An 18248-nucleotide genomic window follows, 5' to 3' on the forward strand; every position below is an offset into this window, starting at 1 on the left:
CCTTTCCTGAACCTCGACCAAAAAAGTAACCAAACTGCAAAGGATCCAAAACAATGCCCCTCACCAGTCTGGGGGATGAAACAAATGGATCACATATCCCAGGCGAGGCGTGTAGCTCACTGGCTGCCTATCAAAGCATGTTTTGAGTTTAAAATCCTATCAATCATGCACCAATGCATTCACAACAATGCACGTAAATACCTTAAATAACATATCGTCAAAAGTTCCAATCCTCGCTGCCTACGCTTCTCTACCAGCCTATGACTAGCAACACCAAGATTCACCAGAAAAAGAGCCGGTGGCACAAGCTTACTGTCATAACTCCTACCCTTTGGAGCGCCCTGCCACCATCTATCCAAGAACAGCCTTTGTACATAATCTTCAGAAAGAAACTTAACACCGTACTGTTTAAAAAATATGCTTAAGGATTGGCATAATATCTCATGACTGTATTTCCCATTGTAACAGGTACTAGCGCTGTGCTACTTCCGGGTCTGGACGCTATCAACAAATGACATAAATAAATACATTAAATAAATAGCCCCAAGAACCCATCGCAGTGTGATACATTAATGTTCCCAACAATCAAACTAAGTGTGGTACATTCCCTACCCCGAACAGTGCATCTAAGTGTGGTACACCTCCCACACCCTACTATCCATCTACGTATGGTATATTTCCTACTTCCAACAATTCACCTTAGGGGGTAAGGCCCAGCATGATACAGGCATGATGAATCCCTTGATGAAAGGTATTGTACAAGTCATGTAACATACCATATCAAAAGCATATCCTAGAAGGCTGTCCTATACATTGTCATGGTCCATCCCTGTTTGAATCTCCTATTATTATTGTAGGCATTATTGCCTGTTCCTATTGCCAATATGCGCAGTTATGTGACCACAATCGTGACGTTTGGCCCTGAGCAAAGTGTGCTATCATGATAGTCGTGGAACAACCTGTATCAAAGAGTAACATGATGGATTAGCACCTGAATTGTGATATAAGACTCCTGAGAGCCAATCAGATACCAGGTCTTCTGGACAATATTCATCAGTTTGGCCAATGTTTCTGATGGCTTTTAGAGCTCCAGTTGGCACCCCAGTGCCTGTCACTTAATCCCCCACTTCTTCACAATTAACCTGCATTGTCTGGTCTCCTCCGGTCACCTTCTGCTCACCTGTAAGCATGCCCATCTCCCATCTTTTCCTCTCCTTGACCGATAGGGAGCTGGACTGCGCTAGTATGGTGCCAAGCTATAGGTTCTGCTGCACCATATTACAATGTTTTCTTTTAACAGATCTTCAGGAAATGAAAGGCTCAGCCTAACAACTGTGCAAGTGTGCTAATAGTGTAATTGCCCATTCCAGCTGGTAATATGAGGAGGGCTGTGCCCTCATCCCTTATTATGCACACTTGCTTTGCTCGGACCAATATGTCATGCACTTAACTGACCTTGTGCCACTCTATTAAAACAATTTTGACCACTCTTCCTATAAGAACAATGCCCATCCACCCTTCTAATTCTTTTATCTTTCTGAGTTAGTAGAGGGTGTTGAACTAGGTGAATGTGTTTTCTGTAGTGAGATAGGCTAACGTTTTGGGGCACATTATCAACCATATACAGAGGCTGAAAATGTATTTCCTCTGTGTTTGGCATTGATTTGATTTCAGGAATAACATGGTTGCATTTGCTAAAACCAACAAAATGAAAAAATATGATTTATTTGTATTTATTTATTTTATTTAATATACTTATAGCCAGTACTAGGCTTTGTATATACAACAGAAAACACATTATCAAACACAAACACATCTTCACTTCTTGTCCAACAATAGCAACATCAATTACTATGTTAAAACCTAAGTAAAAATCTAAGTTAACATAATTGCATTCCTGTACACTCAATGTTCTTCTTAATCATCTAAACTTTTCTATAGACCCTGAAGACCTTTCTACATTTCTACATTCAATGTTATTCTTAGACATATTTTAAAATTTTATAGAATCCCTGCAGACAATTTGCTTAAAATCTCCATTACCGAGCTATCAAATTTTATCATGTAATAAATCAAATTAACATTGTTGCCCTCCATTAACAAATTCCACAATATGATGACATCATGGCATTTTAGCTTACTACAACATGCTTTCCTATATTCTGTTCTCAGATTATTCAGACTCGGGCAATAGCACATTATATGCTCTGTTGATTCTATACACATTTCACCACACATGCGACACATTCGCTCTGACCGTGGAATACCTCTTTTGGCTCCTTCTATTTCTAACACTTGCGTGCTGTGGAATTTAAAGAGTAAGTACTTTCTCATAGTGTCACTGTTAGGGAAGGCTTTAACATATTTTGGAATTGCACTCTGTTCCATCCAATACTTCATAAAAAGGACCACTATTACTTTTAGTTGCCAAGAAGACAAAAATGGCTTCTCTGCTAGATTTTTGCCTTAACCCATTTTCCAAACCCACCGTGTGGTATTGTCATGGTCTGTTGTTCATACCTGACCATCCAGGAATTATATGCCGAACGCATATTGCCAAAAAAGTGCCAAAACGCCATGGTCATATATTGATCTATATGCTAAGAGCACGTCAACCATTGTCTAGTTTTGACAATTTATCGTAGCCTAGGGCAAGTTTTCTCTCAATCACAGCTGAGATTCGTTTAATATCAAACTCGAGCATTATATATTTAATGAGTAGAGATTTGGCATTCTAAGCAATATATGTAAGACTTGCTTTCAAACTTGTCCACCTCATTTATCAGGGACGCTCCCCAGACTTCAACTCCATACAGCAAACACGGTACTATTTTGACTGTGTACAGGATTAAGATGGTCTTGATCGAGCAGCCACCTTGCCTACTTATGAACACACTCAATACCTTAGTAATTTTCATGCATTTAGCCTTGTTTTCCTCCCTTTGAGATGTCCATTTAAGTTTATTATCAATCAGTCCACCTAAGTATTTGTTGCAGTCTACCACCCCAGCTGCCCTCCCATCCAAATTCCATTGGACGTTTAGCTTGGTTCCGCTATTTGGATGTCCTCTAAATGTTACTATTTTAGTTTTTTCAATGTTAATCCAAAGCCCATTTAGTTTAGCAAATTCACCAAGCGCATCAAGCATTCCTTGCAGCCCTCTCAGAGTGTTATCAAGAAGGAGCAAGTCGTCAACATAACCTAGCCACCCAATTTCCAATGCTCCAAGCTTCACCGGACACGGTGCTGTAGGTTGTAAGCTATTATCCAGATCAGGTAGGTAGAGGTTAAACAGGGTGGATCCCAAGATGCAACCCTGTTTCACCCCCTGCGTGGTGGCGATCAACCTGGTCACCATCCCTCCCCATCTAGTCGCACTCTCACACTGGTGTCCACATGTAGTTGTTTAATCATAGTTAATAGGCCATGAGGAATGTTCGATGTTATTAGTTTGTTCAAAAGTGTATTCTTCATGACTGTGTCAAATGCTGCGCTACGATCTATGAAGGCACCATAGACTAGGAGTTGACACCTCATCGAAGCAAATTCAATAGTGGTAACTAGGGGGAGAAGATTATGGGTGGTGCTGGATTTACATCTAAAACCAGTCTGATTGTGAGGGAGAATCTTATTATTTGTTATCCATTGATTAAGTTTGTTTAAAAGGACTTGTGCAATTATTTTGCCTGGAATATCCAACATCGCCAGCATTCAGTAGCTTATTGGATTTTTCCAGCATTGCTTTTTGTGTACTGGGGGGATGGTGCTCTCTTTCCATGATTTAAGGATCAACCCATGTTCCCCAATCCCCAAAGCAACGTGTGTAGAGCCTATGCCCACAGTAGCAGGGACATCCTTACCAGCCCATTGCATGTGCCATCCTGTCCTGAGGCCTGCAACACAGGCAATGGTCATATCTGCAATGGTAGATTTGCAATACCATTTAGCATCAATGCTCGTGTGGGGCTCGTCTTTCAGTGTAACAGAAACCAATGTACGTGCGATATGGGTGGGCCAAACCTCTTCTGACACACTATTGACTGGTAGATGTTTCTGAATTGCACCCCACATTACAGCCTGTACACCCATATTGTTGTTAGATCTGGCATGATGGGATAACTGCATCCACACTTCAGTCTTTACCCTTAAATGATGTGCTCTCAGCCACCCTCGATATTTTGTTTTTAGTGATTTTATGGTTTGCGTTATCTCAGATGCCAACATTGTACTTCCTCTCATCTATAGTGTCTCAGTAATATATTTCCTCAGTTTCTTTTTTGCAACCTGTATTCTTTTGTCATAACCATGTCCGTGGTCATGGTTATAGTGCCAAAGCTCATTGGTGCTCATATACATACGTTTTGTTAGTGAGAACCCTTTGATGCTTGAGATCAACAGTTCAAATTCAGTTATGAGGAGTGTCACATTATCCTCATTTCTATGTGCCCACCTCTCATAGAACATAGGTAAGGGTCTCTCACACACAATTTTCTCTTTCTCTAACTTGGTGGGATTCCATTTTATTCTATTTAAACCATTATTCATGAAAACATCCCCATTTTGTTCAAACTGCTCATCACTCTCTGTATGGTAAGTAGAGCACACACTGCCATATGATCGCTTTCATCGCGTATGAACACCGCAATGTCCTCACCATACCAAGATCACTCTCATTCACTAATGTGTAATCCAATGTTGTTGTACTCTTTCCACTGACACGAGTATGGGATTTAATGGCATTGCCACTGCAGTGTCCATTTAACGTGATCATATTGTATGAGTATAGTACTTCAGCCCACCCTTTCTTTTCCCTGCTTGTTATGCTCACACAACTCACATGGGGCAGATACTCTATGATCAGACAAGTGTTCTGCATTTCCTGGTATTTTAGCATGAAAGTCTCCCACAATTATGATGGAAACTGTGGGTGAAATCTGCCTCGGAATGTCTCCAACTTTCCTCATCTTCTGAGTGTGTGCAACTAGAACTATGTTTGGTGGATCATAGATGTTTTAAAAACTAGATTCTTCTGCTCTGACAGTTGATATCTAATTGTTATGGCCTGAACCATGCATGTGGATCTCAAATTGTCCACTATCTCCCATGGATGTTGCACTGTCACTAAGAGTCCTCCCCTGGGTCTCCATATGGTTCCCTTTGGTGCCATGATCTAGTGAGTGCTGCGACCATCAATTGTACACTCAGAGATCATCCATTTTTACTGTAGAACCCCACAATACTATAGACATTTATATTGGCCAGTAGGCCATACTCAGCAGTTAGATGACCATGTCCTGTGCTATTCCAGGAACAAATCAGGCTAATGCTACCTACTATTTTTTGAGAAGTGTGCTTTGAAAGCTTTGGGAAGCCATTGTCAGTAGCCATCGTTTTGATTGATTTCCTCAAGATTTAGTTGATTTTCATGTTTATCCTCACTGGTGATGCCTACTTTTGAGTTTGAGTTTTTCCTTTGAGATATCATCTTCTTCACTAACAGATTTCCTTGTGACCACGTTCTCAGGGCATGCTTATCTGGACATTTATATTTTACTATAGGCATCTGTATTTCGGTGCAACAATATCCCAGCTTAATCAGGTCAATTTGATAACAGAGGATAAGATCTCTGATGCTCTCTCATTTAAACCATATACCATAGGTCACATTATCCCTGTTTTCCAATTGGTCTACCACCAGAATGTCATCAGTGTTAATCCCCCGAAATGGCAGCATTCCATGAAATATGGTAAGCTCCACAGTCCTGTTTAAGGGAGGATGGCTATCTTTGCCAAAAATAGACCTCATTTGTAGGGCTCTTACTAACTCGTCTGTATCTACCATGTTTTTTGGTTAGTGCCATGTAACACTGCTCTTGTCACACTCTCTTTGCATGTGTTATTCTCATGCATACACCATGGGTTAGTTTGTGATGCAACTTTAATTGTCACATCTGCACCACCTTTTCCACCCCTTTGGAGCACCCAGTTTTCTTCAGTTTGACCCCTCCATTCGCACTCTTATCACTAGCTATTGTTGCACAATTGCTATCAAAGAGATATTGTCCTGATTCTAATAAGTAGTCTCTAATATCTGCTTCCTGCAATTTTGTTATTCTTTCTACGTCTTTCCAACTTTTGATTACCATCATTCACTTCATTGTTGGGCACAGACTCACACACGTTAGTGGGTTCAAATAAATATTGGCAAATACCTTCTGTTTTATTAGGTGTCTTTCCACCTAGTACTGATTTGATGTGGTCATGCGCTATCTCACACACTGTCAAATCTATTCTCAGCACCTGATTATTATTATTATGAATTTCTTGTGTGCCCTCCTCTTCTTCATTACTCAGCATACAACTCCATGTTCCCCTTCAATGATTGCTAAAACATTATCACTTGTGTTAATGCATCTATTCATATATTTCCACACACTCCTCTTTGAATAGATGGCAGCTTGTGAAATTTGGTTCTTTTTCTTATTCTTTATTTTCTTACTATTTAAATTTATCATTATTGAATTGTTTTTTTCCCGATGTAAAAACTTTAATACTGGCGTGAGTCAAGTACATGAAGAATCTGCAGTGTATGAAGATGAATGTGTCAAGTACTTGTTTTTTAAATTGAGTTGCAGGGAGTGTAATACACATTAATGGGCAACACACACCCATGCTCATAACTCACAATAATGGGCAACTCACACCCATGCTCAAAATACACATCATTGGGCCACACACATCACAATTAATTTAATTTAATTTAATTTAATTTAAGTGTTGATCTCACTAGGTTGCTCTGTTTCAGCTATTAGGTATCTGGATCGCCTATGGCTAATGATATTGAATTTGTTGCCTGCCACATGGCATCACACTGGGTTGGCTTCTATGATCTGCCACATCACATCTACTTCTGTCATCACCCTTGTTTACCCCATGCTGTCACTGCTCACCATTAGTACTTGTTGCACAATCTCTACATCGTTACTTCCGATGTATGCTTTTATGAAGCAGCAGTGACTTAATATCAAGTTTCTTTTCCATCCATTCACACTTTCTCACCACTGTGTTCAAAAGGTGTTCAAAGACTTCAAACATTGCAGTCGACGACATACTCATGTCGCTAGTATTGGCATCATGGGAGAGGCCTAAATTAATTATTTCCTCTTGTCCCACCACTTGCTCACTCTCACCTATATTTACTGCTCGACCCAGAATTTCACCACCATCATCTTCATGCAGAACGGGGTGGAGACACTCAGCGATTGCAGGGTCTACTAGTGTGGACTCAAGAGCATTAGCATATGTTTTCTCCTTAGACTTATTAGTTCCCTGATTAAGTGCTAAGCCCTGGTTGTCATACACTGACTGGAGTGGACATTGGGCCTCATTACACGGTATGCGGTAAGGGTTTACCGGTACCGGTAAGGGCACCGGTACCGGTAAACCCTTAGCGCCTTACTACGAGGTCCCTTTGCCGGACCCGACCTCAACGGCTGGTTTTACCAGCCGTTAAGGAATGGGCCCGCAAAGGGACCTTGGTGCTAATTACGGTACCGCAATTTGCGGTACCGTAATTACCTCCTTCCCCATTCCCATTGAGTCCTATGGGGGCAAAAATGTGAATGGGAAAGCGCCTTGGTGAATGGGGAATTACCGACCCGCTCACCTTGGAGTAGGCCGGTAATTCCGCCATCCACCAAGGCGGAGACGGTAAAATACCCGGGGCAACCATGGCGCCAATAGCGCCATGGTTACCGCATACCGTGTAATGAGGCCCATTGTTGTATTTCCCCCCACCCCACATTATCACTGCTACTCAGGTGATTTGTGGGCCCAACACCATTGGCCACAACCATGGCTTCAACGTCACACCTATCTGGAGTTTCACTGCCACCACCACCTGTGTGTGTATTATCATGCAATTCTTCAAAAACATTGTCTTCACTTCCTCATAAATTCAGATTCACTGTTCCCTCACTCAAGGCAATTGTACCCAGTTTTCCGAAAACCATTGCCTCCCTAGTCAAACATTCAGTAGGCTCTACTATGTTATTTACTTCATTGTCAGATAGTACTGGGGGGACATATTACCCTTTCAATATGTTTCAGGCCAAGACAGGTTAGGGATGCACTGAGATCAGACACAATCTCTTGCACAGTCCACTCCTCATCAATGCAATTCATTCCACTATGACCACTACTTAGGCAAAGTAGTTGGCCAATTCTGCATCTTTTATTAGCCTACTGAATGTCTTAGGTGGGCATGTTCTACTAGCCCTTCGTGGATAGGCACGGCCGAGGGACAACAGTGGTAGGGGCTTAATGCATATTACTACCTCTTTTTGCAACATTTTCACCACATTCCAAACTTTCCTCGTGTTCAACGCACTGCTATCATCACCCGATTTTCCCTGGCACCTGGAATTTCCACCAACCCAGTGTTCACAAGCACACTTACTTCCATCCTTAAGGTTATGTAGTTGCCTTACACTCCACCTCTTTGTCCAATTTGGATACTGGTTTAGAGACCAGCCTGATCATGCCAGCAGGGTCTGAGCCACCAGTTGAGGAGAGTTCCATTTAGCTGTTCTTAGGTCGCAACTCACTCAGCAATGAACCGCAGACTAGTGGACTCTGCCTAAAAGTTGAGTTACTCGCTCAAGTGTTGTTGTATACGAAGGGCAGTCACAGTAGCACTAGATTGGACATCCGGCACCCAACACCCAGCAAACAGCACTTCCAAAGCACTTCTCAAATGCGCATGTGCAAATGCGCCACAGGCAGTACTATTTGTAGGCACTTAAGGTTTTAGGGGCGGAGCTACTTTACACTTCCAATTACTCAGCCTCTATCAAAGACGAAAACAGAAATAAATAGGTTGGCTATCAAGTCCCTACATTAACAGAAATAAATAGGTTGGCTATCAAGTCCCTACATTTCCTGCATAGTCCAACAGCAATATCACATATGTCCTTAGAACATGTTGAGTTTGCTGAGGCAGAACGCACCATTTCTCCCCAGAAGGACCAGCTAAAACAAGCTAACAGCACTTCCAAAGCACTTCTCAAATGCGTGCATGCAAATGCCTGCGCACAAATGCGTGTGGCCAGTTCTATTTGAAGGCACTTCTGGCTTTAGGGGCGGAGCTGCTTTACACTTCAATTACTCAGTCGTTTCTCCCCAGCAGGAGCAGCCAAAACAGCCAACAGCACTTCCAAAGCACTTCTTCTCAAATGTTATGATAATGCTGTACTGATGCATATGTATGTTGGGAAATACTTTAGTCAGCCATTTCCATGTTAGCTTTCATTGCAGAAGAACAAGTGTATTTCAAAACTTCAACCATAAGCTCAAAGGCCCAGTCTTGGTTGAACTCCGGGTCTGCATGTTGTATGCATGAGTACAGGACCAAATCCAAACCCATACTGTGAGATTCAACTGGAGTCCCTGAGCACAGTGATCACGAATTCCAGTACACACCCACTCCACTTGATGACACTCTACAAAGAATACAAAATGTGATGAAGACACTGGAGGTAAAAGTATACTTTATTGCATCATTTCCCAACCTCTTTGTTCATTTTTTTTTAGGACAGAGATTTGCTATTCTAATAAGAAAGGAGAAGGCAGTACATCCAGAGTTGCCAGACCATGTCCTTTCTTCATACACATCCCATGATGAGCCTAGAGTTGCTTGTTTTTTCTTGAAGTCGGGCATGCTTTGCTACCTGTGGCGATGTTGTGTGACTGATTTGCATATGGTTGTTCCCCTTTTGTTGACGTGTTGTTGAACTAAACATGTTTGAAAATTCTGCCCATGTGTATTTACTGGAATAGGACGAAAAGTCTGTATCAAAATTACTGACCCCACCAAAAGAACTACAGCACACACCACGAAAAGTTCTAACTACCAAAAGTTTGAACTTTTCGTGGTATCTGTTTAGGTCTTTCGGTGGGGCAGGTATGGGTCCTAGTGGGTGTCTGCCGTAACACTCTGCTCACTACAGTAACACCACAGTGAGCAGGGTGTTGCGGGGGACACCCACCAGGGCCCGCCAGAACAAATAAAATCTGTTGGGTATGTGGGTGGGGGTGTGTTGGGGGTGTGGCTGGGAGTATGTTGTGGGTGTGTTGTGGGTGTGGGTGGGAGTGTGGGTTTGTAAGGATTTTAAATGTATGTTCACATGGGAAATGTACAAACCTTTTGTGGTGCATACATTTCTCATGCAAAGTTTTCCATCGCTGACTTTTCACGTAGATCCGTATTTCCTATAGTTCAGATGCATGGGTGTGAGTATTTCCACCTTATGTTTTGGTTCTGTTTTGAATTCCCCTGAACTGAGAGGACAATTCCAAATCTAGAACAATTTAGCTCTAAATAGAGATTCAAGCTACAAATCACTGATTAGGCCCAATCTGTCTGAAACACAATTGGAGCTGCTTGATGTCGCAAGCAGGGTTGGCATGATCAAGCTGTTTGAGCGGACTCTTTTTTGACCTTCATGCTGGAGTCATTTGCATATGCTACATTAGATAGGCAAACTAAACGTCTTCATAGTGGGTTTAAGCATTAGCTTAAGTGTTTAAAACTGACTTTTGCTATCCATTGCCTTATTGTTGTGAAAAAATAGCAGTGCAGAGGATGCTGTAACAGCAGAGTGGTTTATTGTGCTTGAATAACTATATACAAAAAACAGTTAAACACCACTGCTACTACTGTTCATTTGAGTCTCTTAAACAGAATATCTGTATTTCCTCAATAAGTCCAGCTTATGCCTCCGGGAGGAAGAGCCGGCGAGCCATACTGCTTCGGCTTGGCTCCACCATTGTCTGCCCTCCTTCTGTGCACTTTGACTGTCTCCTCACTCTCGCTTGAGAAGTCTCACGAGCTTGTCTTGCTCACCACACCCATCTGCTGGCACCCAGTCTAAAGTTGACTTTGAAGTACAAGCAACAGCTGGTTACAGTTGACAAATATTGCTATACAGGTGGATATGTCAACATCATAAAGAAGCAGTGAGATCTTATTCAACGGTACACAACCAGTGTCTTGTTATAGTTGAAGTGTAGTCATTTTATTCAACACAATGAACATATAGACCTCCTTATCTTTAGTGTTCCTCTGTATTCTATTTGTATTGGCTGAACTTCTAAAGTGTTCTGATATCCAATTATGCAAAAGTCATCAATCACTCTAAATGTTTAAGCCTAAATTATCTGTTTTTAAACTTGGTCAATAAACTATCAGTTTATAGTGTAAATAAATAATGTAATCATTAAGGTAAATGCTGTCTGAAACCGATGCCTTGCCTTGTCACGCTGCACCCACTGCTCTCTTTTCTACAGTAGTATTCTGGATGTTCAAAGGTGCCCTACAAATACATTTCCAACCTTCAACAAAAAACCTCTAGACAATTGGATGGTGTCTTCAAACAGAAACGAATAGCAGCAATCATCTCTTCAACAACATGCGCAGAATGTTAATGTTCAGATGGGTTCCATGAGAGATATTACATGTTATTTGGTGGCACTGATGCATGAACACTATTTGCCTTGTTCCATGACAATAGTAATGAGCACAGTCAATGCATACAAAATCATTGTATAATAATGATGCTATTTATCTTAAAGATGTGATAGGCCAAGAAGAACGAGCTTACCTCCTTGGAGAAATTTCATTGGATGAACGATTGCATGGTATCTGTCTATACTGAGAGACACTAGTACGTAGGTGGAAGCATAGAGAAGTACAACCTAGAAAGGGCAAGAAGAATTATTATTGTTCACATTGTGTGAGAAGGACCTTATTAAGCCATTGTGTTATTATTAACCTGCATTGCATCCTTTCTATTCTCAGTAGAATACCAATTAGCATCCCTAAAACCAAAGCAAATTTCCAAATTAGCGACACATTGACGAGAAGATTGCTGAATGGAACGTTTTCAAATTCATGCACAAACCATTGACATTAATTATTTGGTACATTGCAAAAAGGTGAACAATTAACTTAATTCAGTCACGCTGTTCGAAATTAATATATACTGGAAGTATGCCATTTACATGTTATAGCTTCAACGTCATGAACGATCCACATTTTAAATACAATTTTTAAATGTATTTGTATTAAACATTCCAAAGGCTCATTGGTTCAGGACAGGTAAAAGGTGAAGGTTCAGCCACATACAATATGTAATGTTCATTAGGTTACAGCTGGTTTATTGACGGAAATGGGTTGCTGAAGGCCGGTCTTGGGCTCATTCATTTGGACCTAAATGTGAACCCGATTCAGACTGTAAACATGACATCTAAAACAAGGTGCAATAAGGAAAGATGCTTTGATGTGCCCTTGATTTTTTCAAGAGTTGATGTGCATTGTTGTCACACTGCAACAGATGTGCAAAGTATGTTATCAGGAGCATTATAGAATGATGTCATTGTAATGATTTGTGGTTTGCAGCTGCAAGTCATCTTACTGTGACTTGCATTGATGCTGCACGAACAAGCCCGCGTGGTCTGCACAGTTCTCCTTTCATTCCCCTTGGAAATTCCCAAAAGTAACAGTGACCACAAACACACAGATTTCAACAGGAAAAAAAACCCAGAATGTTTCCAATGTGGTATGTCACAGCGTGGACACGGTAAAACTCTTACCCTATTTTTGCACATCTGTGCCATTTTGGTGAGGGGGCTGCCTGCATCACAATTCTGAAGTGGATCGGGAGGGATGGGCCCCTGCAGATTTGGTTCACCTTTCTAACTTTTATAATGGACAACAGATTCCACAGGATTCCACAGTAACTGTGGCTCATTGCAACTGCCATTACTGATCACTGCCTGGCAGTTATGGTTTCGCATGATCCTAATGAAGCGGGTGATGGAATGGAAACCATGGGCCACGCAGGATCCCATGCCATCATCCCCTGCCTGCAGCTAATATTCAAAATCTAGCAGAGTGGACCGCGGACATGCAAGCAGAAGAAATCTATGTTTGCTCTTCCAGTGATTACTCCTGCAACACAATAAGCAAATAAGACATTTGTGACTTAATTAACTGACGACTACTCACTATCACGGCATAGGCTGCAATAAAAGATGAGAGAGCACCTCTCTTGGGAAATATCTTTGCCCAGTGGAGATATTCTTTCAGTAAAAGAAGCAGGACATCTGCTGTTATATTACCTGGATGAAACGTATAATTCTTTGGAAACTAGTATGTGTACAATTTTAATAAGAAGACATTATGCTTGCCTGAATTTATAAAGAGATTTGAATATAATAATTCATGCAGCACACGTGGAAATGCTACAAATGTGGGCGTGTGCAGTTGTGAAAGAAGGTTTCGTGGACTGTGTCCTGGCTGTGAAACATGGTGGCTCTTCCTTTGTTGACAAAGTATGCATTCTTGGATGCTCACCCCCATGTCTAGCACACTGCTGAGCTTGCTGTGGTTTACAGTACTATGGGCGAAGCTGCAATATGCACAGAAAACACTGCCTAACCCTGTTGCATTTCTGGGGCCCTACCCCATTGGTGAAACATTGCATGAACTTTGCTGCACATTTTAAATAGCTATCTATTTATCAGAGATAAAAACAATATAAGACGCAATCTGATGAGTAGTTCACTGTAATCGGCTCTCGCGGGTTGAGTGGGTGGAGGGCTGTTAGGGCCTGCTTATGCCAGGGGGTTCCTGTCCCAAAGTAATATACTATTGTTGATCATTTACTTTCTTTTGGCATCTTGGTACCAGTTAATCACAAATATTGTGCATCTGGCAGTGTTAGCCCTCGCTCAATTTTTTCCCTCCGACATCCAAACCATGAGATTAGCTGCACATTTTAATAAAGATGGCTGCTTATTCTAACGCTGGAATCATGCAGCAAATAACATAAAAAAAATCCAAGAACAGTTTCAAAAAGGCAGTGGTGGAGGAGTTATTTGAACCCAGCCGTCACGACTGTTCTTCATTCACAGGGCAGTTCTAATCCACCTTCCAATTCAATGCGGTGCGAGTGAAGCCTGCAGAAGCATAGATGAGGAAAAACACACCGACCCACATTACCATGCACTCTGCTCCAGGATCGAACTCCGCAAAGAGGAGAGAGCAGAGAAGTACAGTTACTTTTTGGTAAGAAAAAAATTAATACATTAATCAGAAGTAATGCGAAAAGACAACAGGTTACACATTGCAGCAAAGGGCGTACTGCAGGTTGACTAATAACACATCTCTTGAGTAGAGCTATTGTAGATGTATCCATCAACCCTGTGATTAATTTATGCTTGGAATAGCACAAGTGACCGCCGGGTTATTGTTTTGCATTTGTTCACAATCGCTACAGTATGATAACTAAAGAAAGCCCCAGTCCATATACCCAAGGTGGCAGCAGGAGCCAATTCATATCTAAATATCAGTACCATGTCTAATACATATATTTGAAAAGAATGGCAGCGTGTGCAGTACTTGCTCTACCTCCAAAGCCCTCCCATAATGCTCTCTCCTTCAATCCACCATGCCTTCCTCAACCATAATCTTAAGTGTGATCACCAAGCATTTATTCACAGCACCATGGGCATCAATCTAGTAAAGGAGTGATGTCAGATGATAATGATGGCAGTAGTTTCCCAACATTACTGTCTGTATATGTGTTAGTTCAGATTTCTCCATTAACCATGTACAATACATATTAAATATACTGAAACAGTCAATAACCTATATATCTTCTAAGTGCAATAGATATGTTAACTTCATATAGCTTTGAGCATTATGGACAGTCTAACATTAAAAGATCCAAAATAAATTGCCCTCAAATCCATCAAAGTGCAACACACTGCCTACCCTAAAATCAGCCTGAGCTTTGCAGTCCTTTAAACTGTAATACATGTGCTAACCTTCACAGTTCTTTATGTGCAATAGATGTGCTAACCTACACAATTCCTTCTACGTGCAATATGTGTGCCAACCTTGACAGATCTTCCTATGTAATACCTGTGCTAACCTGCACAATTTCTTCTAAGGTCATCATGCGTACTAACCTGCACAATTTCTTCTAGGTGCAATACAGGTGCTAATGTTCACAGTTCTCCATGTGGAATACCTGTGCTAAAAAATAAAATTTCTTCTCAGTGCAATACATGTTCTAACCTTCACAGTTCTGCATGTCCAATACATGTGCTAATCTGCGCAATTTCTTCCAAATACAATGTATATACTAACCTATGCAATTTCTTCTAAGATCAGTACACATGCTGGCCTTCACAGCTCTTCATGTGCAATACATCTGCTAACCTACACAAATTCTTCTAAGTGCAACATATGTGCTAGCCTACACAATTACTTCTGAGTGCAAGACATGTTCTAACTTTCACAGTTCTTAATGCGCAAATGCATGACACAAACAAAAACATAAAGAAAAGAAGAAACTCAGAGAGTGGGAAGCGCACCAGGCTTCAGGATATTCATGCAATGGTCACTGCAGTAAAGTCAAAACATTTCCTACCCCCCAAATACATCTCAGTGCACCATATTTCCTGTCGCAAAATACATCAAAGTGCAACAACCTTTCCTACCCCCAAGTACATCAAAGTGCACCACATTACCTGCCCCCAAAATACACCTAAGTGCAACACATTTCCTGCAACCAAAATACATACAGTGCACAATATTTCCTGCCCCCAAAATACATCTACGTGCATCATTTTTCCTGCCCCTGAAATTCATCTAAGAGCAACACTTTGTATACTCCCATTATACATTTATCAAGCTATATAACGAGTGCAGCAGGTAGTCTGCATTATGTTCTGATTTGATGGTAGTTGTGAAGAGGTGGCAGGGTTTTAATTGAGCACAGTAATGGCTGTGCTCACCTTACCTTAATTGTTGCTGTAGGGTGCTCTGTCAAGTCTCCATTGACAAACAGGGGGGAACAGGGGATAGGAGTTAACATAGAGAGTTGCCCTTTGCCTTGTGGCCCTTAGCCGGTTGCCCTGGAGAAGTTCCTAAAATAGGTTGTTCCGCCACTTTGGGTCTATACGGGCCAATCCACACAGGACTGGGTGGGAAGAGGGAGGGGAAGAAGGTGGGATAAGGAAACAAGGGATTCTTGCAAAATAAACACAAAAGAAAGACTGGAAAAACTAAGCGGATAGGGAAATTAAGTACTTAGAACATGCTGGAGGAAACGGGCAGGAAATAATAAAATAAATATTTAGAAGGGAGCAGGCAGGTGGGAAATACACAAAGAAACAGGTGGAAGGGAGAGGGCGGGGAAAATAATTAAATGAACAGGTGGAAGGGAGTGACTTATGCCAAAGCAATTATTTTTGTGCATTGCAGTACAGTCCAGTAGGGTTCGGACAATGGTCTGGCACATTCCCTGACAAACAAGAGCACTTTGGGGCCCAAATAATGGCAGATAGGCATTCCATGAACATCACAACCTAAACATCATTGTTCCTCATCTTTGGAGTGAGTATTTGTACTTCCAAGTTGTATGTGTGTGTTGTAAGTGTGTGTGTCATAAGCATATTTGTTGTACGAGTGTGTTTCATAAGAGTGTGTGTCATAAGTGGGTGTGGGTGATTGGATGTATGTATATGGGTGTCATAAAAGTGTGTATCATAAGTGTGTCTGTCATAGGTTTACATGTTGCAAGTGTTTGTGTGTATCATAAGAGGTTGTATCGTAACAATGTGTATCATGACTGTGTGTGTGTTGCAAGTGTTTGTGTGCCAAAAATGCATGTGTCATAAGTGTGAGCATCATACATGTATGTGCCATATGTGTGTGTCATATGTGTGTTTCCCATATGTTTTTTTTTGCAAGAGTGTATCTTGTACGGGTTTGTGTCATAAGTGTATTTTTGTCATAAGGGTGTGTTCTATAAGGGCATATCTTCAAAGTGTGTGTATCATATGTCTTTTTGTCTTAAGTGTGAGTGTCAAAAGTGTCCATGTTGTGTCAAAAGTGTATGTGTCATAAGTATGTGTGTGTGTTGTAAGTGTTCATGCCAAAAGTGTGTGTTGAAAGAGCATTTGCCATAATTTAGCTGTCTTTGGTCCAAACCTGTGGAACTCTCTGCCACTTGAACTTAGGACTATGAGCTCGCTTTTTCAATTTCGTCGAGCAATAAAAAACCTTCCTGTTTAGATAGATAACCCTCTTCACAATAAGAACTTGATATGAATCCCGTTACATTCTCGATCTATTATGATGTTCTGTTACATTCTCTATCTATTATGATTGTCACCTGTGCCCTTATACAGTTTATTTTGTTCAGTGCGGGTTATAAATCCATAAATACAAATAAGAGTGAGTGCTGTAAGAGTGTGTCTTGTAAGTGTGAGTGTCATAAGTGACTGTGTCAAAAATGTCTGTGACATGAGTGTGTGTCATAACAACATGCATCGTAAGAGTGTATGTCATAGTTTTGCATGTGTTGTAAGTGTTTGCCGCAAGAGTGTGGGTTGTAAGAGTTTGTGTCATATGTATCTATGGGTGTATATGAGTGCATGCGTCATAAGTGTGTGTGTCTCATAAGAGTGTGTGTGTGTCATAAGAGTGTGTTTTAAGCATTAGTGCTGAGAGGCTGTGGTTTGTGTCATAAGTGTGTGTGTTGTAATAGTGTATCCTAAGAGCATGTGTGTTTGAGTCATACAACTGTGTGTCATAGGAGTGAGGGTTGTAGGTGTGACTGTTGCATACATTTGTGTCACAAGTATCTGTGTCATCAGTGTGTGTTGTAATAGCATGTGTCAGAAGAGTATGTGTCATATGTGTGTGTATATGTCGTAAGAGGGTGTGGTGTGTCTGTAGCATAAGTGTGTGTGTTTTGTATGTCATAATAGTGTGTCATAAGTGTTTGCATGTAACAAGAGTGTGTGTCATAAGAGCATGTTTTGTGTCTGTCCTAAGTATCTGTGTCACAATGGTGTGTCATAAAAGCATGTGCTGTATGTCTGTGTGTGTCATAAGAGTGTGCATCATATGTGCTTGTGTCCTAAGAGTGTGTGTCATAAGTGAGTGTGTCATAAGGAAAAAGGAGACTTATCCACATAAATATACAGGGAAAAGGGGGGGGGGGCATGATAGGATCAAAGGGGTCCTAGGTTAGTGGATGGGGGTTAATGGATACCATTTTTAAAATCTGTTTACTGTAGCTGTGGTCCCTAATAGGATGGTAGTATTCACAGATCTGTGTTGTTTGACCAAAGTATATTTAATTAAGTTGGAATTGACTGTAGTCATTTT

The 18248-nt window shown here is 41.1% G+C and overlaps 1 protein-coding gene across 1 annotated transcript in view; it reads right to left on the bottom strand.

Annotated features, from left to right (window-relative positions):
• NPSR1 (neuropeptide S receptor 1) overlaps positions 1 to 18248 on the bottom strand; it is a 1079007-nt gene that overhangs the window by 895426 nt on the left and 165333 nt on the right. The window contains exon 3 of the mRNA XM_069612302.1: positions 11662 to 11755. Within this exon, the coding sequence (XP_069468403.1) occupies positions 11662 to 11755 (94 nt within the window). The remainder of the gene's footprint in view (positions 1 to 11661; positions 11756 to 18248) is intronic.

This window comes from Ambystoma mexicanum, chromosome 5p, assembly GCF_040938575.1.
Source record: "Ambystoma mexicanum isolate Mex_15411 chromosome 5p, UKY_AmexF1_1, whole genome shotgun sequence".
In the NCBI taxonomy this organism is placed as follows: domain Eukaryota; kingdom Metazoa; phylum Chordata; class Amphibia; order Caudata; family Ambystomatidae; genus Ambystoma; species Ambystoma mexicanum.